Source organism: Cydia splendana, chromosome 9 (genome assembly GCF_910591565.1).
Source record: "Cydia splendana chromosome 9, ilCydSple1.2, whole genome shotgun sequence".
NCBI lineage: Eukaryota > Metazoa > Arthropoda > Insecta > Lepidoptera > Tortricidae > Cydia > Cydia splendana.
In genome coordinates this window covers 16,671,367-16,692,427 of record NC_085968.1, presented here as the reverse complement: position 1 = coordinate 16,692,427, position 21,061 = coordinate 16,671,367, and the positions used below count along the sequence as shown (strand labels likewise).

The 21,061-nt window shown below is 36.0% G+C and overlaps 1 protein-coding gene and 1 long non-coding RNA gene across 2 annotated transcripts in view; one reads left to right on the top strand and one right to left on the bottom strand.

Moving 5' to 3' along the window:
• LOC134793746 (uncharacterized) overlaps nucleotides 1-5,729 on the top strand; it is a 45,905-nt gene extending 40,176 nt beyond the window's left edge. Inside the window, exon 4 of the mRNA XM_063765414.1 lies at nucleotides 5,298-5,729. Within this exon, the coding sequence (XP_063621484.1) occupies nucleotides 5,298-5,605 (308 nt within the window). The 3' untranslated portion in view covers nucleotides 5,606-5,729. The remainder of the gene's footprint in view (nucleotides 1-5,297) is intronic.
• LOC134793767 (uncharacterized) overlaps nucleotides 1-21,061 on the bottom strand; it is a 324,508-nt gene that overhangs the window by 173,810 nt on the left and 129,637 nt on the right. The gene's annotated exons all lie outside the window — the stretch shown is intronic.

The following is a 21,061-nucleotide window of genomic DNA, read 5'->3' as shown; positions in this document are numbered from 1 at the left end:
AGCTAAAAAATGTTCGGCTGGTATGGAGGTCCATTAACCTACCCCGCAATTCAAAAGTCCATTTGGAATCTACATAACTACCTGTTGTTAAAGGGTTCAGCGGCTTAATGTCGATTTATAGGCTGATACCCGTGAAATGGACTTGGAAAAATAAATTATACTTACCTACCCCTTCAAGTGGCGCCACCGAAAACGCGAAAAGTAGTCAAGTGGCGGGGCCCCGGTGGGTGGTCAGCGCAGATTAAGAAAATTTTACAAAATCGTCGATTTAAGCTTTTCTATGTTTGAAAGTATATTAAATCACATAGCAATTAAATTATTCTAATGTTTATACATTTGGCCAGACGTAATCAAACTCCGGAACAATGACAGTTTTCCAGCTTCCTTGTTAAAACTAATTGATTATTGGAGGTAATTGCTATTTAATTATCAAAGGAAGACTTTTATCTTTAAGATTAAATCAATAAAAAAGACCTAAGATACAATTTCTTTTACAAAACAACCTCTTAAAAAACGAGACTGACCTTGGACTAGGCGGTCGCTCCCGAATCAATGGTCCTCACCAACAAATTTTATACTAAGTGTTTTTGTGTTTCTTATGGTATGCTATCCTTATCTAACTCGCTACCTAATTTTGGGCGCTAGAAGCGTAACTATACTTAAATGCGTTCAATTTCACCTCTAAATACGTCAACACCTCATTAACCACTCACTGGTGGATGACAGTTTACTGGTTTTCGCATCGACCATTCACGGGTTGACCGCCACTTGAAGGGCTACGCTTTATTAAGGTGCAGTAAGTTCGTGTTCTTCTCTCACTCTCACAGACCGTAAGCGTGAGCGAGATGGAAGTGAGTGCTCGGTAGCGCGGATATATTATGTTTTATTATTATTTTTGTGTGTTTTATAAATAATTAAGTAATCGCTGAGTTCCTCAAGCCTAATATTGCTAATTTTTTTAAGAAATAATTTTCAATCGTTTAGATTTTGAGCAAAATCTATTATTAATTTTTTTAAGTGCTTTTTAGACCTATAAGTTCGTTTTTTTAGCATTAGAAAGAAGGTAAACAATCTTGACGTGTCTTTTTATTAAAAAATACTGAAAAACGCTTTACAAAATTATATTACTTATGAAAGCAAAAGAATGTAAAAGATCGTATATGATTTATAATTCTAACATATATGCTCTGTTTTATTTTTTAATGGTGATTTTTAATAAAAAGATATGTCAAGATCGCTTACCTTCTTTCTAATGCTAAAAAAAATGAACTATAGGTCTAAAAAGCACTTAAAAAAATTAATAATAGATTTTGCTCAAAATCTACACGTATGAAAATTATTTCTTAAAAAAATGAGCAATATTAGGCTTGAGGAACTCAGCGATTACTTAATTATTTATAAAACACACAAAAATAATAATAAAACATAATATATCCGCGCTCCCGAGCACTAACTTCCATCTCGCTCACGCTTACGGTCTGTGAGAGTGAGAGAAGAACACGAACTTACTGCACCTTAATAAAGCGTAGCCCTTCAAGTGGCGGTCAACCCGTGAATGGTCGATGCGAAAACCACTAAACTGTCATCCACCAGTGAGTGGTTAATGAGGTGTTGACGTATTTAGAGGTGAAATTGAACGCATTTAAGTATAGTTACGCTTCTGTATGTTCGAGATTTCTTTCCATCGAACGAAAGTCAAAAACTCTGAATTCGAATCGCTGAAGTCCCTGGAGACCTCCTCAAGATTGCTAATTAAATTTATGGCAGCCGTATTGTGATCCAAAAAAGCACTACGACTTTTTTTTAATCCGTTTTCTAAACCTGCACCTTAAGATTTATAATGATCCTTCTTGAGACTTCTTACAAAAAATCTCTTTTACATGGACCGCTGCAGGGAATGCATTGCATTGCAGTGAAAAGGCCCCTCGACTCGCGCGATGCTCTTTGCTTATTAAAAAGGAGAGAGTTGTCGTGCGTCTTCGATCATGACACGTCATTGGAAAATAACCGCTACGGCAGAGGACATTAGGATATTTTTCTCTGAAATCGGTACATTACTATGTGGGTGTCTATTACGAAATGGAAAGTTCACTTCAAAGTGTCGGTAAATACGATTAATGGAAGGATGTGGATTATTTTCAATGTAACTTGCCCTAGTTCTGATTGTAGTCGCTGAAGTTTGAACAATGCATTGGGTAGAGACCATTCAATACTATTTGAATTTTGAGAAATTACGACTATGCTGATTTTTTTTAAAACCACGACATATCTATATGTCAGTAAGAAAAGTAAATACATTGTTTGGTTGCATTATGTATGCTGTTTATAGCCAAGTATACTTGTACGGTCAGCCTCAGCCAAGAAAGTGGTCTACCACTTTTCGACTCTATCAATCAGATGATAGAGTCGAAAAGTGGTAAGTAGACCACTTTCTTGGCTGACTATACCATGATTAATGGCCATTTGCGCTCACGTAGGACATTACGGCCATCTATCAAAAGGCAAGTTAATATGAAGAAATCCGGTAAGGGCACGTGAAAACACATTATTGTAGTTACGCCCACATATTTGCGAGGTTTGCGTAAACACAATACTTATTTGTTATTATATTACCTATCTGAAAGTATTATTAGATGTCAGCTTTGAAAAGGGTAGCGAATACCTACTTAAAAGGGAGTGTTTTCAACAACGGAATCCTGAGATTTCTGAGTAGGTACTGTGTTTAAACCTACCTACCTAAGAAATATAAAAAATAGATTTGCTGCAGAACCTAAACTACATATTTTTTGCTTTTCGTGTAGGTATGTTACTAAAAAAAAAAAGGAGTGAGACAAGGAGACCCACTGTCACCTAAATTGTTCTCAGCAACTTTAGAATTCAGAAACCTGAACTGGAAAGAATATGGTTTAAAAATAGATGAAACGTTGCTGAACCACTTGCGATTTGCTGATGATCTCATACTTCTCTCGGAAAACACAGATGACTTGCAGGAAATGCTTCACCAACTGTCTTATGAAAGCAGGAAAGTGGGACTGGAAATCAACACCGAAAAAACTAAACTTATGACAAATGGACAAAAAATTGAAATGTCAATAAACAACAACATAATAGAATATGTAAATGAATACACATATTTAGGACAGATAATTTCTCCAGAACACCAGAATGACAAGGAAACAGAAAACAGAGTGTGTATTGCATGGAAAAAATACTGGTCATGGAAAGAGATTATGAAGAACCCGGAAATCCCACTAAAATGCAAAAGTAAATTGTTCAACTCTTGCATCCTCCCTAGCATGACATATGGTTGCCAAACGTGGGCCTTAACACAAAAAAATAGGAAATCCCTAGAAGTATGTCAACACAACATAGAGAGAAGTATTCTCAACATCAAAAAGTAAGACAAAATAAGACTAAGCACCATAAGAAAAAACACCAAATTAAGGGATGTATCCTATGTAACAGATAGCCTAAAATGGAAATGGACTGGACACAATATGCTCAGAGAGCCAGGACAAAAATGGTCAAAAATTGTTATAACCTGGTACCCCAAAGACGGGAAAAGGAAAAGAGGCAGACCTTACCGCAGATGGGAAGACGACATTAGAGCTATCGCTGGACCAACATGGACATGGACAAGAAGAGCAACTAACAGAGAGGAATGGAAGGTCTTAGGGGAGGCCTATGCCGGGAGGCAAGTCGACCGATGTCAACTCTAACAAAAATGACAACCAACCTTATTCTAAATCAAATTATAATAATAATAGTGTAATATGTTTGACTAGTATGACTAATTTGACAAATATTCAATAACACGACAAAACTGTACCATTTAAACATTTAAGGTCGAAATAAAAGGCTATTTTATTTTTATTTATTTTATTTTTATGTTACTACTATAGCGTGCTTGACAACCTTAGAGCATTTAATAACCGGAGTCGCCTTTAAGAGCTTACCCCTCTACCGAAAAACTTGCACAATTGTGCAAACTTTTGTATGGACTGACATGGCTATTTGTTTGTACTTTACGTACAAATCATGTAGAAATAGCAATACATTTGATGTCCTCTCCCCCGCAAAAATCGGCAGACTGTTTCGTACAGACAATGACAGCCATGACGGCTCCAGTTACTAAATGGTCTAAGTTGACAACGTATCAGTGTGATTGACAAGCCTGCATCAAGCGCGATGCATGCCAAGCCAATCGTAAATTTGGCCTCGGTCGATTTTGATCATCAGAGACATGTATTGGTTTTCATTTTCAAATAATGTGTGATAATAGATTGACCTCAATCAATCGCTTAAAGCAAAGAGAATTAAAGCTAGGCGGTGATCAATCGCGATTGACAAGCCTACTAAATATACGGCCGAATATGCTTGACGAGCACGCTTGTTCGCCTGCATGGCAATGTTCATCTACACTGTAAAAAGCAATTATCTTATCGGCACATGGTGTGTGCTAGTGAAGGGACAATATTTGATGTATACATACAAATATTGCCCCACTACAATATTTACCATCCGAAAGTAATTCTGAATGTAAATCATGGGACGCAAATGTGACGAACGACCCCTGAATATGAATCGAAAGGGTTTTTTGGAGCACCTGTGCATACATTTACCCATACAAATATATTTGGGTTAATCGTAACCTGAAGCTACACGTAGTAATGTTACAGGTGTAAATAAATACAAATACATTAGGTCTGTCCTTATGGAAGATGAAATCTAACGATGGAATATGCTGTAGTTTAGATACCTAACTTAATAATTTAATCATTTTATTTTCATTTTCGTTTTCGTTTCGATTATTGTACATAATACTACCTGGTGAAAAAGGTTAATATTTTTGCCATTTCTGCTTCATGGAACTTTGTTTCTAAACTAGATTTTAGAGTTTAGTCACTGATGACACGTTAGCGTGTGTTTACCCGTAGGTAAATAATTGACAGTAGTGTCCTTACCACGAGTTCCGTAATAATATATAAATGACAGTCGATAGTGAGAACGTTAAGGAAATGTATGGGATAATCGTACAGTACCTCTACCGGTCACCTAAAGAACTAAAAATTTCAACTGGTACCATTTGAGTCATAAACGTTTTTACGTGATAAAGAAAACTTGGCCAGAATTATTCTACGTAAATACTTTACGCGAATAAACGTGACAGATGTACCTAAACGTGTAATTTTAATCGCGTGACAACCACCGCAATTTATTCGCCAGACATCTCCTAGCTTGACCTTATTTATTACGAATGACAATGAAAGTAAACTTTGTATTATTGTCTGTTTCAGCCCCGCTGTATTTGAAAGCGACAATATTGGAAGCCAACAAAGCGGAATGTTATTGGAAAAGTGACAGATTCGTTCCCACTATATCGGCGAGGTGGGACCCGAAGTCTGCGACGGTAAAGCTGTCGGTGTTCAGAGCCAGTTTGAGCAAAGTCAGCATTTATATAAGCCTCGGTTGCAAGACCAAGATGGCGAAGAAGGAAATACTCGGTAAAGCGAGCATCGACGAGAAGTCAGTTAACGCTGAGGCGTGGAATGAATGTTTGCGGCAACCCGGCATACCTAAAACATTTTGGGTTAACTTTGAGTGATTAAGGAACAAAATTTTCACCTTTTATTAAAATCAAATATCCGTCCTTTAACCTCTTGTGGTAATGCGTGGTTGTATTTTGACTGACGAGTAAAAAGGGAGTATAACATGTATTATATGCAACTTACCTAATCCGTGTATGGAAAAATCATTTATACAGTGACACTACTAAACGAAATTAATAACTAGCTTAAATCTAATAAAATAGGCCCCTGAGGCATTGTACCAAGGATGCTGGCGGCATTTCCTCGCTGTATCGCAATGCTGGTACGTTGTGCGAGGTAGCCGCCAGCTCTTCGGTCACCAGTTACGTCAACCAGACGCTTCGCGATTTCTGCGAACAACTTATGCGCGCTGGGACCCCATGGACCTAGAGTTTCAACTCCAAATGGTATAAAATGGTACTCTCTACCGAGGCTCTTATATCCGTGTATTATAAATAGGTGACTATTGTAGTATAGGTAATTATTATCATTCTTAGTCGAAAAACTCAAAAGTACCTACTACTACTACTATCACTGTATATTGCGGACAAGGCACTATCAATAAGAATGGTAAACAAATTTACTTTTCGCGTATAATTTATTTTAAAAGCTTTGACTAACCATTACTATGGATAAAAACTTTTTTTGTAAAGTAATCGGTTAAACAAAAAAATATTATTTTTTTTAAATCCAAGTAAAACATTTGACAAAAATACAATGGCCTAAATTATAGTTTGGTAAAAATTGGATTGACACACGTACAGCGGGAAAAGTTTGGTTCGGAAATGAACAATTACGATACAAGTGCGAAAAGTAGGAAATTCGGAACGAGTGGCGATACGACTGAAGGGAGTGTTTTAAGTCGACACGCTATCGTACAACGTTTTACAGTACATACGGCCCTTTAAATGTTCGACATACAGGCCTATTCGGATTTCGAGATAATCACAAGATCTTGAGACGATTTAGAGATCAACTAGATCTACATTAGATATCGACTAGATGTGACTTGGATATCTAGTCATAACTTGTCGAAATCGTTCAAGAGGACCTCCAGAATCGCGGAAACGTCAAATTTGACATATCTATCTTACAAATATCTTTAAATTATCCGTATCGTAACTTGTTGAAGTCTAGTAGAAATCTAATTCATTTTCCGAATCGAGCCGATAGGCACGTATAGTGTGCTAATGACCGCACTAGGGCGGCAAAGTAGCACCATATTTACCTACCTAATGTAAATATGGCTAAAAATATTTTAGTAAAATAGCAGGAACCCATTTGATAGTTCTGAGTTGGTATCAAAACTAAAGTATGAAGTCTAGTTTCAGGGAACTTATTAAAATAACCAGATAATAAGAAAAGTCGAAGATATGAAAGACGTGAATCCCCAGGAATATTTGTATTAAAATTCAAAGTAAAATATTCAACAGGGCTTTCTTTGGCTTGAATTCTGTGGAACAGAAATATGGAAACTAGTTCGTCAGCAATGTCAGCGTTTTGTCAACTCCGTCCGTACCTATGTAATAGGTACCTACCAAAAGTCGGTTTATGTAATGTTTTTCTGATAAAGTAAATGTTATTATATTTCATGTATCTAATTCCTGAATAAAAAATGCTAACTATTCCGATTTTGTTCGATTTCGGCAATGTAATATCAAGTTTTCCTTGAGAGTGTTACGGCTGTTATGCGTTCCTAAAGAGTGTTCCGGCTGTTATGCGTGATGGAGCAAAAAATTTTGAGATACCTACGGCTATATTGGTAGCCTTATGGCTATTACGTATAGAGCCTTGTCACCTACCACTTTCTCGGGTGAAATTGTGCATGTATTATGCATCTTTGAAAGTCGAAACTGAAACTATGGATTTCTAAATTGTCCGTGCGCCGTGCGCAAGTGCGACTCCTTCTAATTTTTTTGTTTTTTTAAGGCAACGAACTAGAATAACTAGAAGTCTGACTAGAGCTTAAATATCACTTTACGAGAATTGTGCCGCGAGCACCGCGAGCGACTCAACCGCTATGTCAAATATTGCTATGGCGCGCAAATTGTTGACATACGAGTATACATCGATTTCTATTTTAGCCAATCAAAACTTTTATTAACCAATCACAACATTTTTTTAAAAGCGGGATATTGTGTATTGGGTAATATTCAATGCTGCGGGCGGAGTATACATGTTTATGAGAAGGGGTAACTTTCAGTGATATGCGCCAGATAAGACAAGTTTCAGTCATATGGATCGTTGTTAGAAGATTTAGAAGTCATAAATGTACCGAGAGTGTCGTCTACATATATTTCGTCGTTGCTTAAAGGAACCCTGGCTAATACTCAAGATAGTAATGCAAGATTTGTGCAAATAAAATGTCTGAGTTATATATGCACCGTAAGAAGTTAGAGACATATTTAAACTTTTTGTAGATTAACATCTACATTACATACTTGCTTATTATATGTATGTCGAACATCACATAAATTAAACCCTAAGGATTAAAGAACTAAATCTATGTACGCTTCTATCATGTCACAGGGCAATATTAAACATTTTACATATTTGATTTTATTATACTTGTCTTATCTGCCTGTGTTGTACCGAACTATTTAATGTAATATTTATAACTAATTTACTCGTAATGACGAAATATCCCCGAGACGATTTGTGGTAGCAGTTAGTTTGTCCCTAAACTACCTAGGTAGTAGGTATTTAGTAATTATCTAAATGGTAGGCAATCTAGGTATACAAAAAGTATTTGATATAATTTAACTTTATTTTTTTGTCAAGAAAATAGGTAAGCCTGCAAGCGGTACTACTAATTTTTAAATTAAAAGAAAAATTTAAAAATTCGCACGCTTCTGATAAGCTTCGGTAGCTTAGTCGGTTAAAAGCGATTGGACCGGTGTTCCAAAAGGTCGCAAGTTGGAGTCTTGCCAAAAGCGGTGAATTTTACCATTTTTCTTTTAATTTAAATAGTTATTAGATATATTATATAATCATCTATTTAAAAATTACGCAAATCGGCCTGGACATATCTCACATTACGTTAGTGATTCATGTTATATTTTGTGCACGTAAAAATAAATCAAATGTTATCTTATAATTGTAAAGAGTAGAGATTGTTATTTGTAAAATGTATTGAAATAACATAATTGAGAATGTATATTGAGTGTTGAATTTACAGGTATTTGTACAAAAGCTTTTCACCGCAGTTTGTTGACTGAATTGTTTTCTATATCGCATTGATTTCTACCCTATTCATGTCTCGTTTGAAGCCCATTGTATGCACAAAAGTTTTTTGATATCGACTTGATGTAAAGCTATATCAAAATAATTTGAATAAATTAATGTACCTAAGTAATTCAGTTGTGTCACGTTGTGCCAAACAGTGTGAATGTGAATGGTCTACAATAGAAATGAAAACGTTCCAATTATGTATTAAAAATAGTGATTCAGGTGATTCTAGTGGACAAAGATATTTACCAAGCGGGAAATGACTTTTGATTTGTATTTAGGTATATCCGATTTAATAACTTTAAAAGTTCAAAGCAGGAAAAATGTAGGTATCATTGACATAATAGAACCAGAGTCAACGTGTTATAATTATAATCGAATTAAAAAAAGGGATATGCCCCAGTTTTTACACGACTGCCCAGAAAAATTGTTTTTTATATTATTTCATCATAACGTTTAAAAGCCTTTACCAACATATATAGACATATGAGGTATTGAGGCACCATTAGAATCATATCGTCATAGAATACGTATTTTAGGTAACGGCACAATAAAATCAATATGGTTTAATACTTTATATAGTGTTATATATTGAGTATTTTATAATCTTACGAACCTAGCGAATGGGATATCAAAATAAAGAGCTTAAGTTAAAGACGATTAAAAATACTTTTAACTTAGGTACGCGTTTAAAGTCTTATTTTGGTAATAAAGTGAGAATTCCTAATGTTACTAGGTCAGTCGTATTTTTAATTTTAATTAAGGTTATTCTGAATTAACAAAGCCAAATAGGTATGGGTCATATTATTAAATATATCATTCGATACATCCGCTATTGTCACTGGAATCACCTTAACTGACATGATTATTGAAGTATTATACATTAGGATTACACTTTGTTATACATATTTACTAGTATTACTAGTACGTACCTAATATCTAAAATTCTAGCAATAGAGTTGCAATATGAATATATTATGTAGCCAAGATGTTGTACAAAAGGCTATATAAGATGGCAGTGATCTAATACCTATGTATCTTTAAGTAATTATTGTGTACTTTTTCTGAATTGTATCTGACCAGAGTTTATTCTGTTAATAAGAATGATGTGTAATGGAGTGATGACATTTTAATATTATAGGTACTGACTTGTATATTTTAACACTTTACAATAATATTGTTTTTTCATGACAAAGTAAATCTTGAGACTTTATACCTAAATTTGTTTACTTTATCCTTGCATGAATATGCGGACACATTCAATATTGTTTTGAGTCATCTAAAAAAACATGTAAATATGTTGATAGTTACGTGGACCTGTTGGTCTCCATCTTGGTAGACCAGTAAAAAAATCGGTTCCAAACTTAATGTAGTACAGAGCACGTATATAAATAGTATGGAAATCGTCATTAAAGCAGAACCTACTCACAGTTCATGAAATATCTATTGAAAATGCGACTTGTAAAGGAGAAAACATTCTTCCCAAGCTGAAACGAAAACGCTTCGCACTCGATCGGCGAATGAAAGCGACTGTGCTTAAAGCGACCTTTATTGCTACCACCAGTTTGGCACTGAATAAAAGTAAACGCTTTCGAGAACGTAACTTGCTATGCATCTCGCTCGTAGTCGTATATTAGTGCGAGCGAGATGTATAGAAAGCAAATTACGCAGACGTTAGCGTACTTGTCATTTTTGACACTGTCAGTAACTGACAGGGTTCTAGACTAACATTCTTAAAATTGCGGAAATCAGAGTACTTAGTCCAAGTCCATTAAGTTCTACTCGTGTTTAATCTGCAACTTGTTATAAGTATTAAGTAAGTAAGTTATAGTAGAACTTAAGACTAATTTCCTCACGTGGGTTGGTTCCCTTTGACCTACGGCACAGAATCAGCACTGAGACTGCGAGCTGCTGGGGTTATATTCGGCCATGAAACAGAAATTAAACTTTGCGCTTTCCTAGCAGTGAGTGATATAAAGGCTGATATTAACATTGCTCAGTTAGTTCATAGACTAAGTAAAGAAAGGGTGATAACTCCATACATCAGTTTTCTTACAATAACAGCAGTACCTACTGATAAATTCCGCTACTTGACGCTAGATGTCGACTAGGAAATAACTCGCGTTTTGGTAAGAAAACTGATGTATGGAGTTACCACTCTTTATTTACTTATATTACTCTATGGTTGGTTATACATAAAAACATCCCAGAAAGACCAGTATAAGTTGGCCTCGTTGTTCAGTGTTTTGGTTTTTAAGAGTCACAGGAACTTGCCGCAAAAAAGCCACTCCCATACAATCGAAGTTTTTTTTATGTGATAGTCCGAAGATGAGCCGCCTGATGGGAAGCGGTCATCGCCGCCCATGGACATAAGCAACATCACAGGAGCCACTTAAGCGTTGCCGACCCTTGAGAACCCTAAATACCCGCTTCTTTAAGAATCCCATGTCGTAGCGCAAAGGAAAGACCCCATAACTCATAGGAATAATCATTCCACATTCTGCACGTTCTGGGAAAAAACGCGCGAGATGCCCGCTTATTCTTCGTGTGCCATGCATGTATCTAAGAAAAGAGGACTTATAAATTATTAGCGACGTAAACTAGTACCAGACATAGATATAAATAAATAAATAAATAAAATAAATATTGTTTACTTATTTCAGATTTTTAAAATCCATATTTGTGTTAGTCTAGTAAATATGTGTACTTGTGTAGGTACCTAAATGTTCGTTCGTAAGAAAAAAATAATGTTTTATTTCTGGTTTGCGAGAGCCTGATAAATGTGACGATATATCAATAAATGATATTTTCACCACACCAGCTCGGAAAGGCTTACTTTGCACTTCAAAAACGGATAGTAAAGTTGCACTTTGCTATCACTAATTCACATGTGAGGCAAAGTAATCAAATGCAAATTTTGAGTTGTTTTCTTATGTTTGCTGGTAGAATTGACTTTTAAATGATGATTTTGGATGAAATATTTAATAACATTCATTTGAATTTGATTGGGTTGATTTTGTTTGATATTTTACATTTTATATTTGCTTCGGGTTGGTGTGTTGAAAAATTTTTTGTTTCACTCGGGGGCAAATTTTGTTTAACTCTCGTGCTTTGAAACCCTCGCAACACTCAAGATTCCATTTTTTGAACTTTTTGAATTTTGGAATCTTTCGCTTGCTCGGGTATCAATATTAGCACGAGCGGTTAAACAACATCTTTGCCCCCTTGTAAAACAAATAAGTATTTACTTATAGAAGTTTTTATTAGGATGAAAAATACTTTGACAAAAAATTTCCCGCTTCGTTACTTGGAAGAGTCAGTTATGGATAGTGATGTGCCGTTCCCGGGAAAATTCCCTTGGTGGGATTATTCCCGGAAACTTTCCCGGGAAATTTCCCATATGAAGGGAAAGTAGAGGAATTTTGAAATTGCGCATAGATATACTATTTTATTATCAGAAATTCAGTCAACACTTAGCATCTTAAACTTTATTTAAAAACATTATAAACTGTATATCATCCGCCTACGTAAATTCCCTATACTCCCGGGAAATTATCCAGTCATCCCGGGAAATTTCCCATTCTTCCTGGGAATTGTCCCATAGTTGCTGGGAATGATTCCCCGGCCAAATATTTTTTTTACAATAATTATCATTATTCAACAATATCGATACAAATCATCACAGTTTAATCAGGGTCAAAATAAGTTAGATACTAATAAGAATAGTGGAGTTCCGTAAGCTTTTTACCAACAAAATCTTCTACATACGAGTGTTAAGGACGGGTTCTTGTGAATGTTTTTGCATTACATTATCAAAATATCCAAAAAAAAAAAAAAACTGTAAATAGCCATAATTTTTAGGAGATTAAATTTTTTTTTTGTATCTATCTGTATGGAGAAAATTTCGAAATGGTCTGACTTCGTTAAGATTTCGCATTCAGGTACCTACATCGGGTGCTTAAAGTGATGCCATATTTTTTGAAACATCCAAAGTGGCGAATGTTGTAAGAAAATCCACTTTCTAAGTTTTTTTTTGGGAAGCCACTTTTCATTTTACGGATTTTGGCTACTTTATTTACTTTACTAAATGCAGTTACTTGTCGGTATAGCTAGCTTTAATTAAAATTGTAATACACTTAATCTGTTTCAATATTCCCCTGTTTGGGGAATATTCCCGGGAACACCAGGAAACTTCCCAGGAATTTCCCATATGGGAATATTCCTTATTCCCGGGAAATTCCCACGGCACATCACTAGTTATGGAGGCATGTGAGGTGCTGGTGCTGGTGGTGTAGGTTTTTAAGTCAGGAGGCAACTATTTAAAAGAAGAATGTACCTTTATATAATTTCACCTAGAGTGTAGGTATATGTACAAATAGTCTCTCCGATTACGCATTATTTTTATATACTTACGAATTTGGAGATCATGTTATACACTCGGGAGCAAAAAAAATCGACTAAAGTTGCATTTTTTAGTTTTTGTCGTGTTTTTCCAAAACGGTCAATATTTTAGTAAAAGTGAGATTGCAATATTATTGTTTATTTATTAAGCTATTAATAACCCATAAACTCTGTTAGGTAATTTTCAGGTAATTGTTATTTTTTGTAGAAAATTAGATTTTACCTGCTTTGAGTTGAGCCCGTTTGAGAGCCATAAAAACCGATTTAACCGGTTATTTCTTATCAGTCGCTTATCAGAAGTTGGCCTGTGCATATCTCACGTAATTATTCACTGGAATCACCTGGATAAAATGGACACCACAGAAACTGATGCCAGCCAAGTCGTCGTCTTGCTGAATCAAGGCATTAAGCAGCGTGAAGTTGCTGAACAGCTGAATTTAAGTCAGTCTGCTGTCTCCAGAGTCTACCAAAAGCTCATATGGACTGAAGGCTTGCTCAGAAACGTGGATCTGGCCTTTTCTACTCGATTTTATGGGTTATTAATGTTTTTGATAGCTTAATAAATAAACAATAATATTGCAATCTCACTTTTACTAAAATATTGACCGTTTTCGAAAAACACGACAAAAACTAAAAAATGCGACTTGAGTCGATTTTTTTGCTCCCGAGTGTAGTGGCTCGCTGAAGAACTTAATTAGCCCGCACTCACGTAATCATTAAGAACACGCGGCGAGAACTCTGAATTCGGACCTACTTCAAGACCATTAACAGGTGCTAATAGTAAGGAATCAACGGAGAAAGTTTCCAACGGCACTAGGGATCGCTGCAAACTGTTATAGTAGGTACTTATGTACTTAGTACATTTCGCGGTGTGTTAAACAAGTAACAAGAGTGTAGTGTGAGAAACAAGGGAATAAACAGGGCGATCAAATGTGGGTAAGTATAAACTTAACACACTTTTTGATGTGTGAAGTGTTTCAGATGAGTTATCAACTTTTTAGTGTTCCATTGCGTAAATAGTAAGTACCTACTGGGTTAGAGGGATTTATTCAAGATGAGACCATATGATAACATTTTTTTCAGCTGAAATGTTGTACAGCGGTCTAAGTGGTAAAGATATCAACTTCAAGTTTATAAAATGATGTACAAAGATGATGGGTACACAACTTTCCGCTGAAAAGTTAGATAGGTGAGAAGTTCAGCAGGTAGGGGGCTGTCTATAAATTACGTCATCGATTTTTGACGATTTTTGACCCCCCCCCCCCCCCCTAAAATCATTCAAAAATCATGCTTCGTATGACCCCGTTTCCTCCTACGTCATGCTACTATCATCCGATGTCCAGACCCCCAATGGCCCAAGGATATGTTTTGTTTAGTTTCCTGAATTAAGATTAACATTTGTGATGTACAGGGATCGTACATTTTCCAGCATTTTTGGTGCACGAAGTGTTGTTAACGGAATTGGTATAAATAATTTCAACCCTAATGATTAATTAGCGTTTATTACGTTGATATTAACCTTAATTTACCATTTCAGTTGAAATTATATATACCAATTCCGTTAACACTACTCGAATCGATTTGGTGCAGCGGAGTGGTGTTAACGGAATTGGTATAAATAATTTCAACCCTAATGATTAATGAGCGTTAATTACGTTAATACGATAATTAACCTTAATTTACCATTTCAGTTGAAATTATCTATACCAATTCCGTTAACACCACTCTACTGCACCAAAAATGCTGGAAAATGTACGATCACTGGTGATGTATCATGCCTAAAGGGAGTATGGCATTGGGCATTTTGTTTAAATTTTGAAGTAGATAGATAGGTGAGGTAGATAGTTAGTTTGATAGTAGATAGTAGAAATAACTAGGTACGATTAAATTAGAGATTACACGTAGGGCATAACAAACTTTCGATTAGGTAATATTTACAGCTACACTAATTAATAATAGGTATTACTAATGATCTATTTATGTTACTAAATAACCTACGTATAATCATCGATTTCCTGTGTTGAGGGAGACTGATAAAGCTCGTGAGAATGCCGTCTCTATTTTTTAATAACAATTCCATATTTAGGTACTTTACTACAAATGGTCGAAAATTGTCACTAACCTACATATTTATGCAGATCGTTGCGTGAAGGGAGTATTACTATTTGTCCCTGCCAGGAAATAGCTGCATTCATATGAGTAATTCCCGTCCCCACCTTATGTATGGCAGCGGTCACGTCAGGCGGGGACAAATTTGTAATTGTAGTCATAGGAATATAGGCTATAAATAGTCATAGGAGTACACCGCGAAAACGTGATCATGCTAGCCCCTCAGGAGTTGCAAATGTCTAAAGACCCACTTTCCCTTACACTTTTATCGTGAAATAAGAAAACGTATTTGGCCTGTCAGCTGCAGAGATACCTGACTTTTTTCATAAGTTGGTACGCCGACGGGATTAGATTTACTTAAACCAGTCAGCAACACAAAGGAATCTGGGTCAAACACTTACGTACTTACTTAAGAGCGCTCTTACAAGAAAAGTCGAAATAATGCAAAATTGATGATACTAGTCGACGAAATTCAGGACTTTGCGCTCATTATTAGAAACAATGAGTACTTGTTCCAGTAAAAGCGTCTTCTTATCTTTATAAATATCGTTGTAAATATTAGAAAAAGGACTTATTAAATTAGTAATGATTTTTTTTCTGATGGTCGTTTCCGAAAAACCCCGTGAAGCACTGAATGGCGAGCTCTTATTTGGAAATGTTGAGAATTTCACTCTGCTAAACCTGGCTATTTTGTATTACTAATACCCTGTACTTTAGGCATATCAAACTATATTTTTCCTACATACCTTTGAGAAAGAGAAAATCAAAGTAAAACGAACTCGATTTTCTCTCCGAAACAAGTGTCAATTCCTACGAAAATCTACTTAATATCGAAGTCATTTTCATACTCAAGCAATCTGCAACGTTTGCTTATACTGTTGGTATACATTAGTGTTTATGAAATTCTACTATAATTTTTTGGCAATTTTTTGAAAACTACTCTATATTACCGATGACGCGCGCTGCGCCAGCTCAGTGCCGCGGCAGAGCTTGTAGAGGCAGGACGTGTGTCGGTCGACTCCGCACATTTTCAACGGCGACGACGAGGTTTTTTATCATTGTGTGCGGCGGGCGCCGTGTAAAACGCTATACTGTGTGCGTGTAAACCACAACGAGAGACTTTGATCCTAGCACTGTTTTTATAGTATTATAATTTATAATGGTACAGTTTAATAAACTACCGGACAGGATTAAAAATATTTGAAACGACCTGACATTCTATATGTATTTATTTGACTCAAGATAGTACTCAGGGTCTGATGATGGAGCCGGAAGGTGGTCACCGGTACCAATCAACCATGCAACTAAACCACTTCGTGTTTAGGCTCGTTTTATTCATCTCAACAAGATCTTTGACACAAGATAGTACTCAGGGTCTGATGATGGAGCCGGAAGGTGGTCACCGGTACCAATCAACCATGCAACTAAACCACTTCGTGTTTGGGCTCGTTTGATTCGGCTCAACAAGATCTTTGACTTAAAATAGTACTCAGGGTCTGATGATGGAGCCGGAAGGTGGTCACCAGTACCAATCAACAATGCAACTAAACCACTTCGTGTTTAGGCTCGTTTTATTCGTCTCAACAAGATCTTTGACTTAAGATAGTACTCAGGGTCTGATGATGGAGCCGGAAGGTGGTCACCGGTACCAATCAACCATGCAACTAAACCACTTCGTGTTTGGGCTCGTTTGATTCGTCTCAACAAGATCTTTGGCACAAGATAATACTCAGGGTCTGATGATGGAGCCGGAAGGTGGTCACCGGTACCAATCAACCATGCAACTAAACAACTTCGTGTTTGGGCTCGTTTGATTCGTCTCAACAAGATCTTTGACACAAGACAGTACTCAGGGTCTGATGATGGAGCTGGAAGGTACCATTACCAATCAACCATGCAACTAAACAACAACTAAATAACACGCAAAAACATGCTAATATGCTAATATTTTAATATCTGTAGGTACTAGGTACGAGTCAGATTTCGCAAGCAGACCATAAAAGTCTGATAATTACTTCAGGAAACGACTTTCTGAAATGTTTCACAGTCCAAAACGTGACTGAATTACTGGATTTTCAGTAAAAAAGTTAAAGGTAAAACCTACATCACTTGAAAAAAGTCGAGGCGAACTTGCCTTTGTTATGAGAGTTAAGTAGAGCTTCCTGAGTTTACTGGGAAACGATTGTTTACCCGCTTCATTTCAGAAGCAACGAGAGTGTATTGTTTCCAAGTGATGTATTTCTATTGATTTCGCGAACATAGGTAAGCCAAGTTCTCAGATGAACCGGCACAACATGACCGAGAGATTTTATAAAGACTACGCGTATTGGAGAACGCCTTTATGGCTATGCTTATTTTGGTATGACCGCCCTGAACCGCCTGCTATTGCAATGAGACTTCGAGCAAACTGCCTGCAGGTATTTCAAAGTTATTAGTTTGAGATTGACAAGTTTTGATCCATTTTATTTTCTATCTGAACACAAACAAAATAAAGTCAATGTTGTTACGTCACCCATTTGAACCATGATTGCAATAAACTGAAATAAAAATAATGATTAAATTTAATTTTTTGAATATTTTAATTTGTTCTAATACTTCTAATAGCATGATTGTAATACCTATAACTTTTTGGTTATTACAAGGTACTTAGAAAATTAAATGTATTAAAATAGCCTACCCAACAGCAAAAGGTAAACGTATTGTATCGTTCGTTAATATTTTAGTCACGTTTAAAAAGGTCCGTAATTCATGAGTAGGTGTTAGGTACCTACTTCAGAAGAGAGATGGGCATTACTTGCAAAAATATTGAAATAAACAATTACTCGTGAATGATTTATAATATAAGCCAAATAAATTATTTACCCACATTTGTGAGTGGTGAATCATGTACTCGACAATTTATTCAAAGATAATTAAATTAAGATGATGGTAATAAGCCCAGACGACAACTTAATGGAAACTTAGTAGCCATAAAACGGTTAGGTACACATACCTAACTTAAATCTATTTTGAATCCCTTCTAAGATCGTCGTAATACCCTGTTTCATGTAGGTAGCTAGGTAGGCATGATATATAATATCTTATGTTACTGTATTATTATGACACATGGTGTTATAACGTAGATAAACAAATAAGTTTAGAGTCCCTCCATACGTAGATAAAAAACCTATTTATAATAAGTTTTAACCAAGTTTAAAAATTATTAATAATAAGTTTTACCATACGTACCATAAAACTAATTATTTAAGCTTACCTACTTATTTCTCTATTGTGATAAGTACAACAAATCTATTAAAAGTCACATAAATATTTTTTTTGAGAAACCACAATGTTATCTAACTAAGCCAGCTTATCGCAACTTGATTTATTTTCTGGTCTATCGATAAAACGATCCAATCTGGTTATCAAATATTTGGCTTATAAATTGCCGGCTATCAAAAAACTCATTAATATTTGCTATTGACTCTGTATTTCGGTGTCATTTGAAGATAACGATATTGGAAAAATGTCTAGATTAATATGCGTGATAGTGAAAAACGACGAATTAACGGATACATGCGGCGCGATTCGGGAAATGAATTAGAGATTAACTAGATACGACATAGTAAAGATATGTGACGTCCTAGGAGTAGGTAAAGGTACCTTATGGCGGTTGGCGCTTTCGCTGTTATTAACGTCGCTCCAATATTATTGCGGCGCTATGCGACGTAAGCGCCAGCCGCCATAAGGTACCTGTTGCCGTGGAACGTCACATAACTTGCTATTTCATACCTAGTGAATCTCTAATTCATTTCCCGAATCGCGGCGCCAGCCGCCATGAGGTACCTTTTGCCGTGGAACGTCACATATCTTTACTATTTCATATCTAGTGAATCTCTAATTCATTTCCCGAATCGAGCCGATGATCCGGTTTGCTTTTAAGTGTCTGGGAGATCGTTAAGCGGAATGTTACTTGATTATACCTACGTTAAATTTACAATGACATGGCAGACAAAAACTCCTAAAAGATGTCTCACGCTAGACCGGGCCGGGGCCGGGTCGGAGCTTCCGCCACTTCGTTTTCTATGGAAAGCATCTCGTGATCATCGATCAGCTCTCATAGAAAATGACATGTCGGACGCCTCGGCCCGGGCCCGGCCCGGTCCAGCGTGAGTCATCATTTATACATACATACCTATATCGCCGGTGCATGTGTTTCCAGAATTTGAAGAATAGGTACAGTTTAATTTTATCACTAAACCATCTATCATGGGATGATCACCACAAAACAAATTAAACCAACCAAGGGTAGTTACTTTCAGAAACAGGGGTCCTTTATATTTTTCGTGTTTCGTGTTTCGTGTGTGTGTGTGTGTATGTGATCAAAGGATCACATAAGGCAGAAACAAATAAAATAATCTTAGTTTCTGGGTCGCCGCCCGTCTCTAGCCCGTCATTATGCCCGATCAGATCGAACACTATTTTAAGAAAAGGTCCGACCTGGGTAATGTAAAACTTACTTTATACCTATATGTAGCATTTTAGATTGTGACGTAGTCACTCCTCTTAACACGTGTAACAATTCAATACAGAAACTACAAGTTTGCGTTAGACCCCTTTTAAGTTAACATGCGCTAGTGCCTATGTGCGTTTCATAATCTACAACTACCTATATACCTACAATCGCCATGGAGTTCTATATCTCGCTATTATGGAAGTTTTTAATCATATTTGTAAAACATTTATTATTGACTTCACTTCATTTCTCGAGCATCTGTGATTCCGCCGTAGGCCATTAATCGAAAAAGGTCATGAGCGTATCCCAGTCTAAAAGGTACTTAAGTAAAATGATTCACTAATAGACAATCTGTCAAAAACTATAAATGTCACAATAATACATTGCAATTATCATTTGCATTTGTGCAACGAAAGTGATAACATCTAAACCCTCATTAGCAGTGCACTTCTGACGCCGTAACTTACTACCGTATTCGAACTTCACGATATTCACAAGAGACGACACGTAAATACTAGATCCATTCTAGATACGTTATAGTTTAGATATCAACTAGTTCTCTTTTGCAGCGCAATTCGGGCAACCAATGTCACTTTTACTTTAGATAGAGTACCTAAGATATCTATTATATGTGAATTGGATCTCTAAGTCATATCCTGTGGAAATCGTTCAACAGTATCTCCAGAATCGCGCAAATGTCAAATTTGACAGGTTAAATCTTAAACATATCGTTATCGTATCTTGATGATGTCTAAAAGATGTCTATTTCAAAATCCGAGTCGGGCCCTATATCACTTTGTTATCGTGTATTATTATTACTATTTGTTTATTAACACGTGGTGAAAACATGGAAATCCAAGAAGAAGGTATGTACTTTATTTTCTAATATATTTCATGTATATGTGTGTTTGAATTTTATACATATTTTCTAAGAGAGGCCTATCGTTTTGTAAAAATTATTCTTAACTACGAAATCAATTTGGGTTATAAGTACTTGGATGCCGAGATAGAGGCATACTTTATTTTAAAGCTCAAACTGTCCTTAATAAGGGCTGTAAGTTTAATTGTCGTCTGTTGTTGTCTTTTCTAGTTACATGGGTATCAACGAATAAGTGGAGTTAGCCAAGAATAATGAGATTTTTTTTAAACATATTTATGTATTTGTTTTAGGTACTATTATGAGATATGCTATTTCAAGGCGTGCTATTTTTGATATATGGCACTCCAAATAAGCCACGGA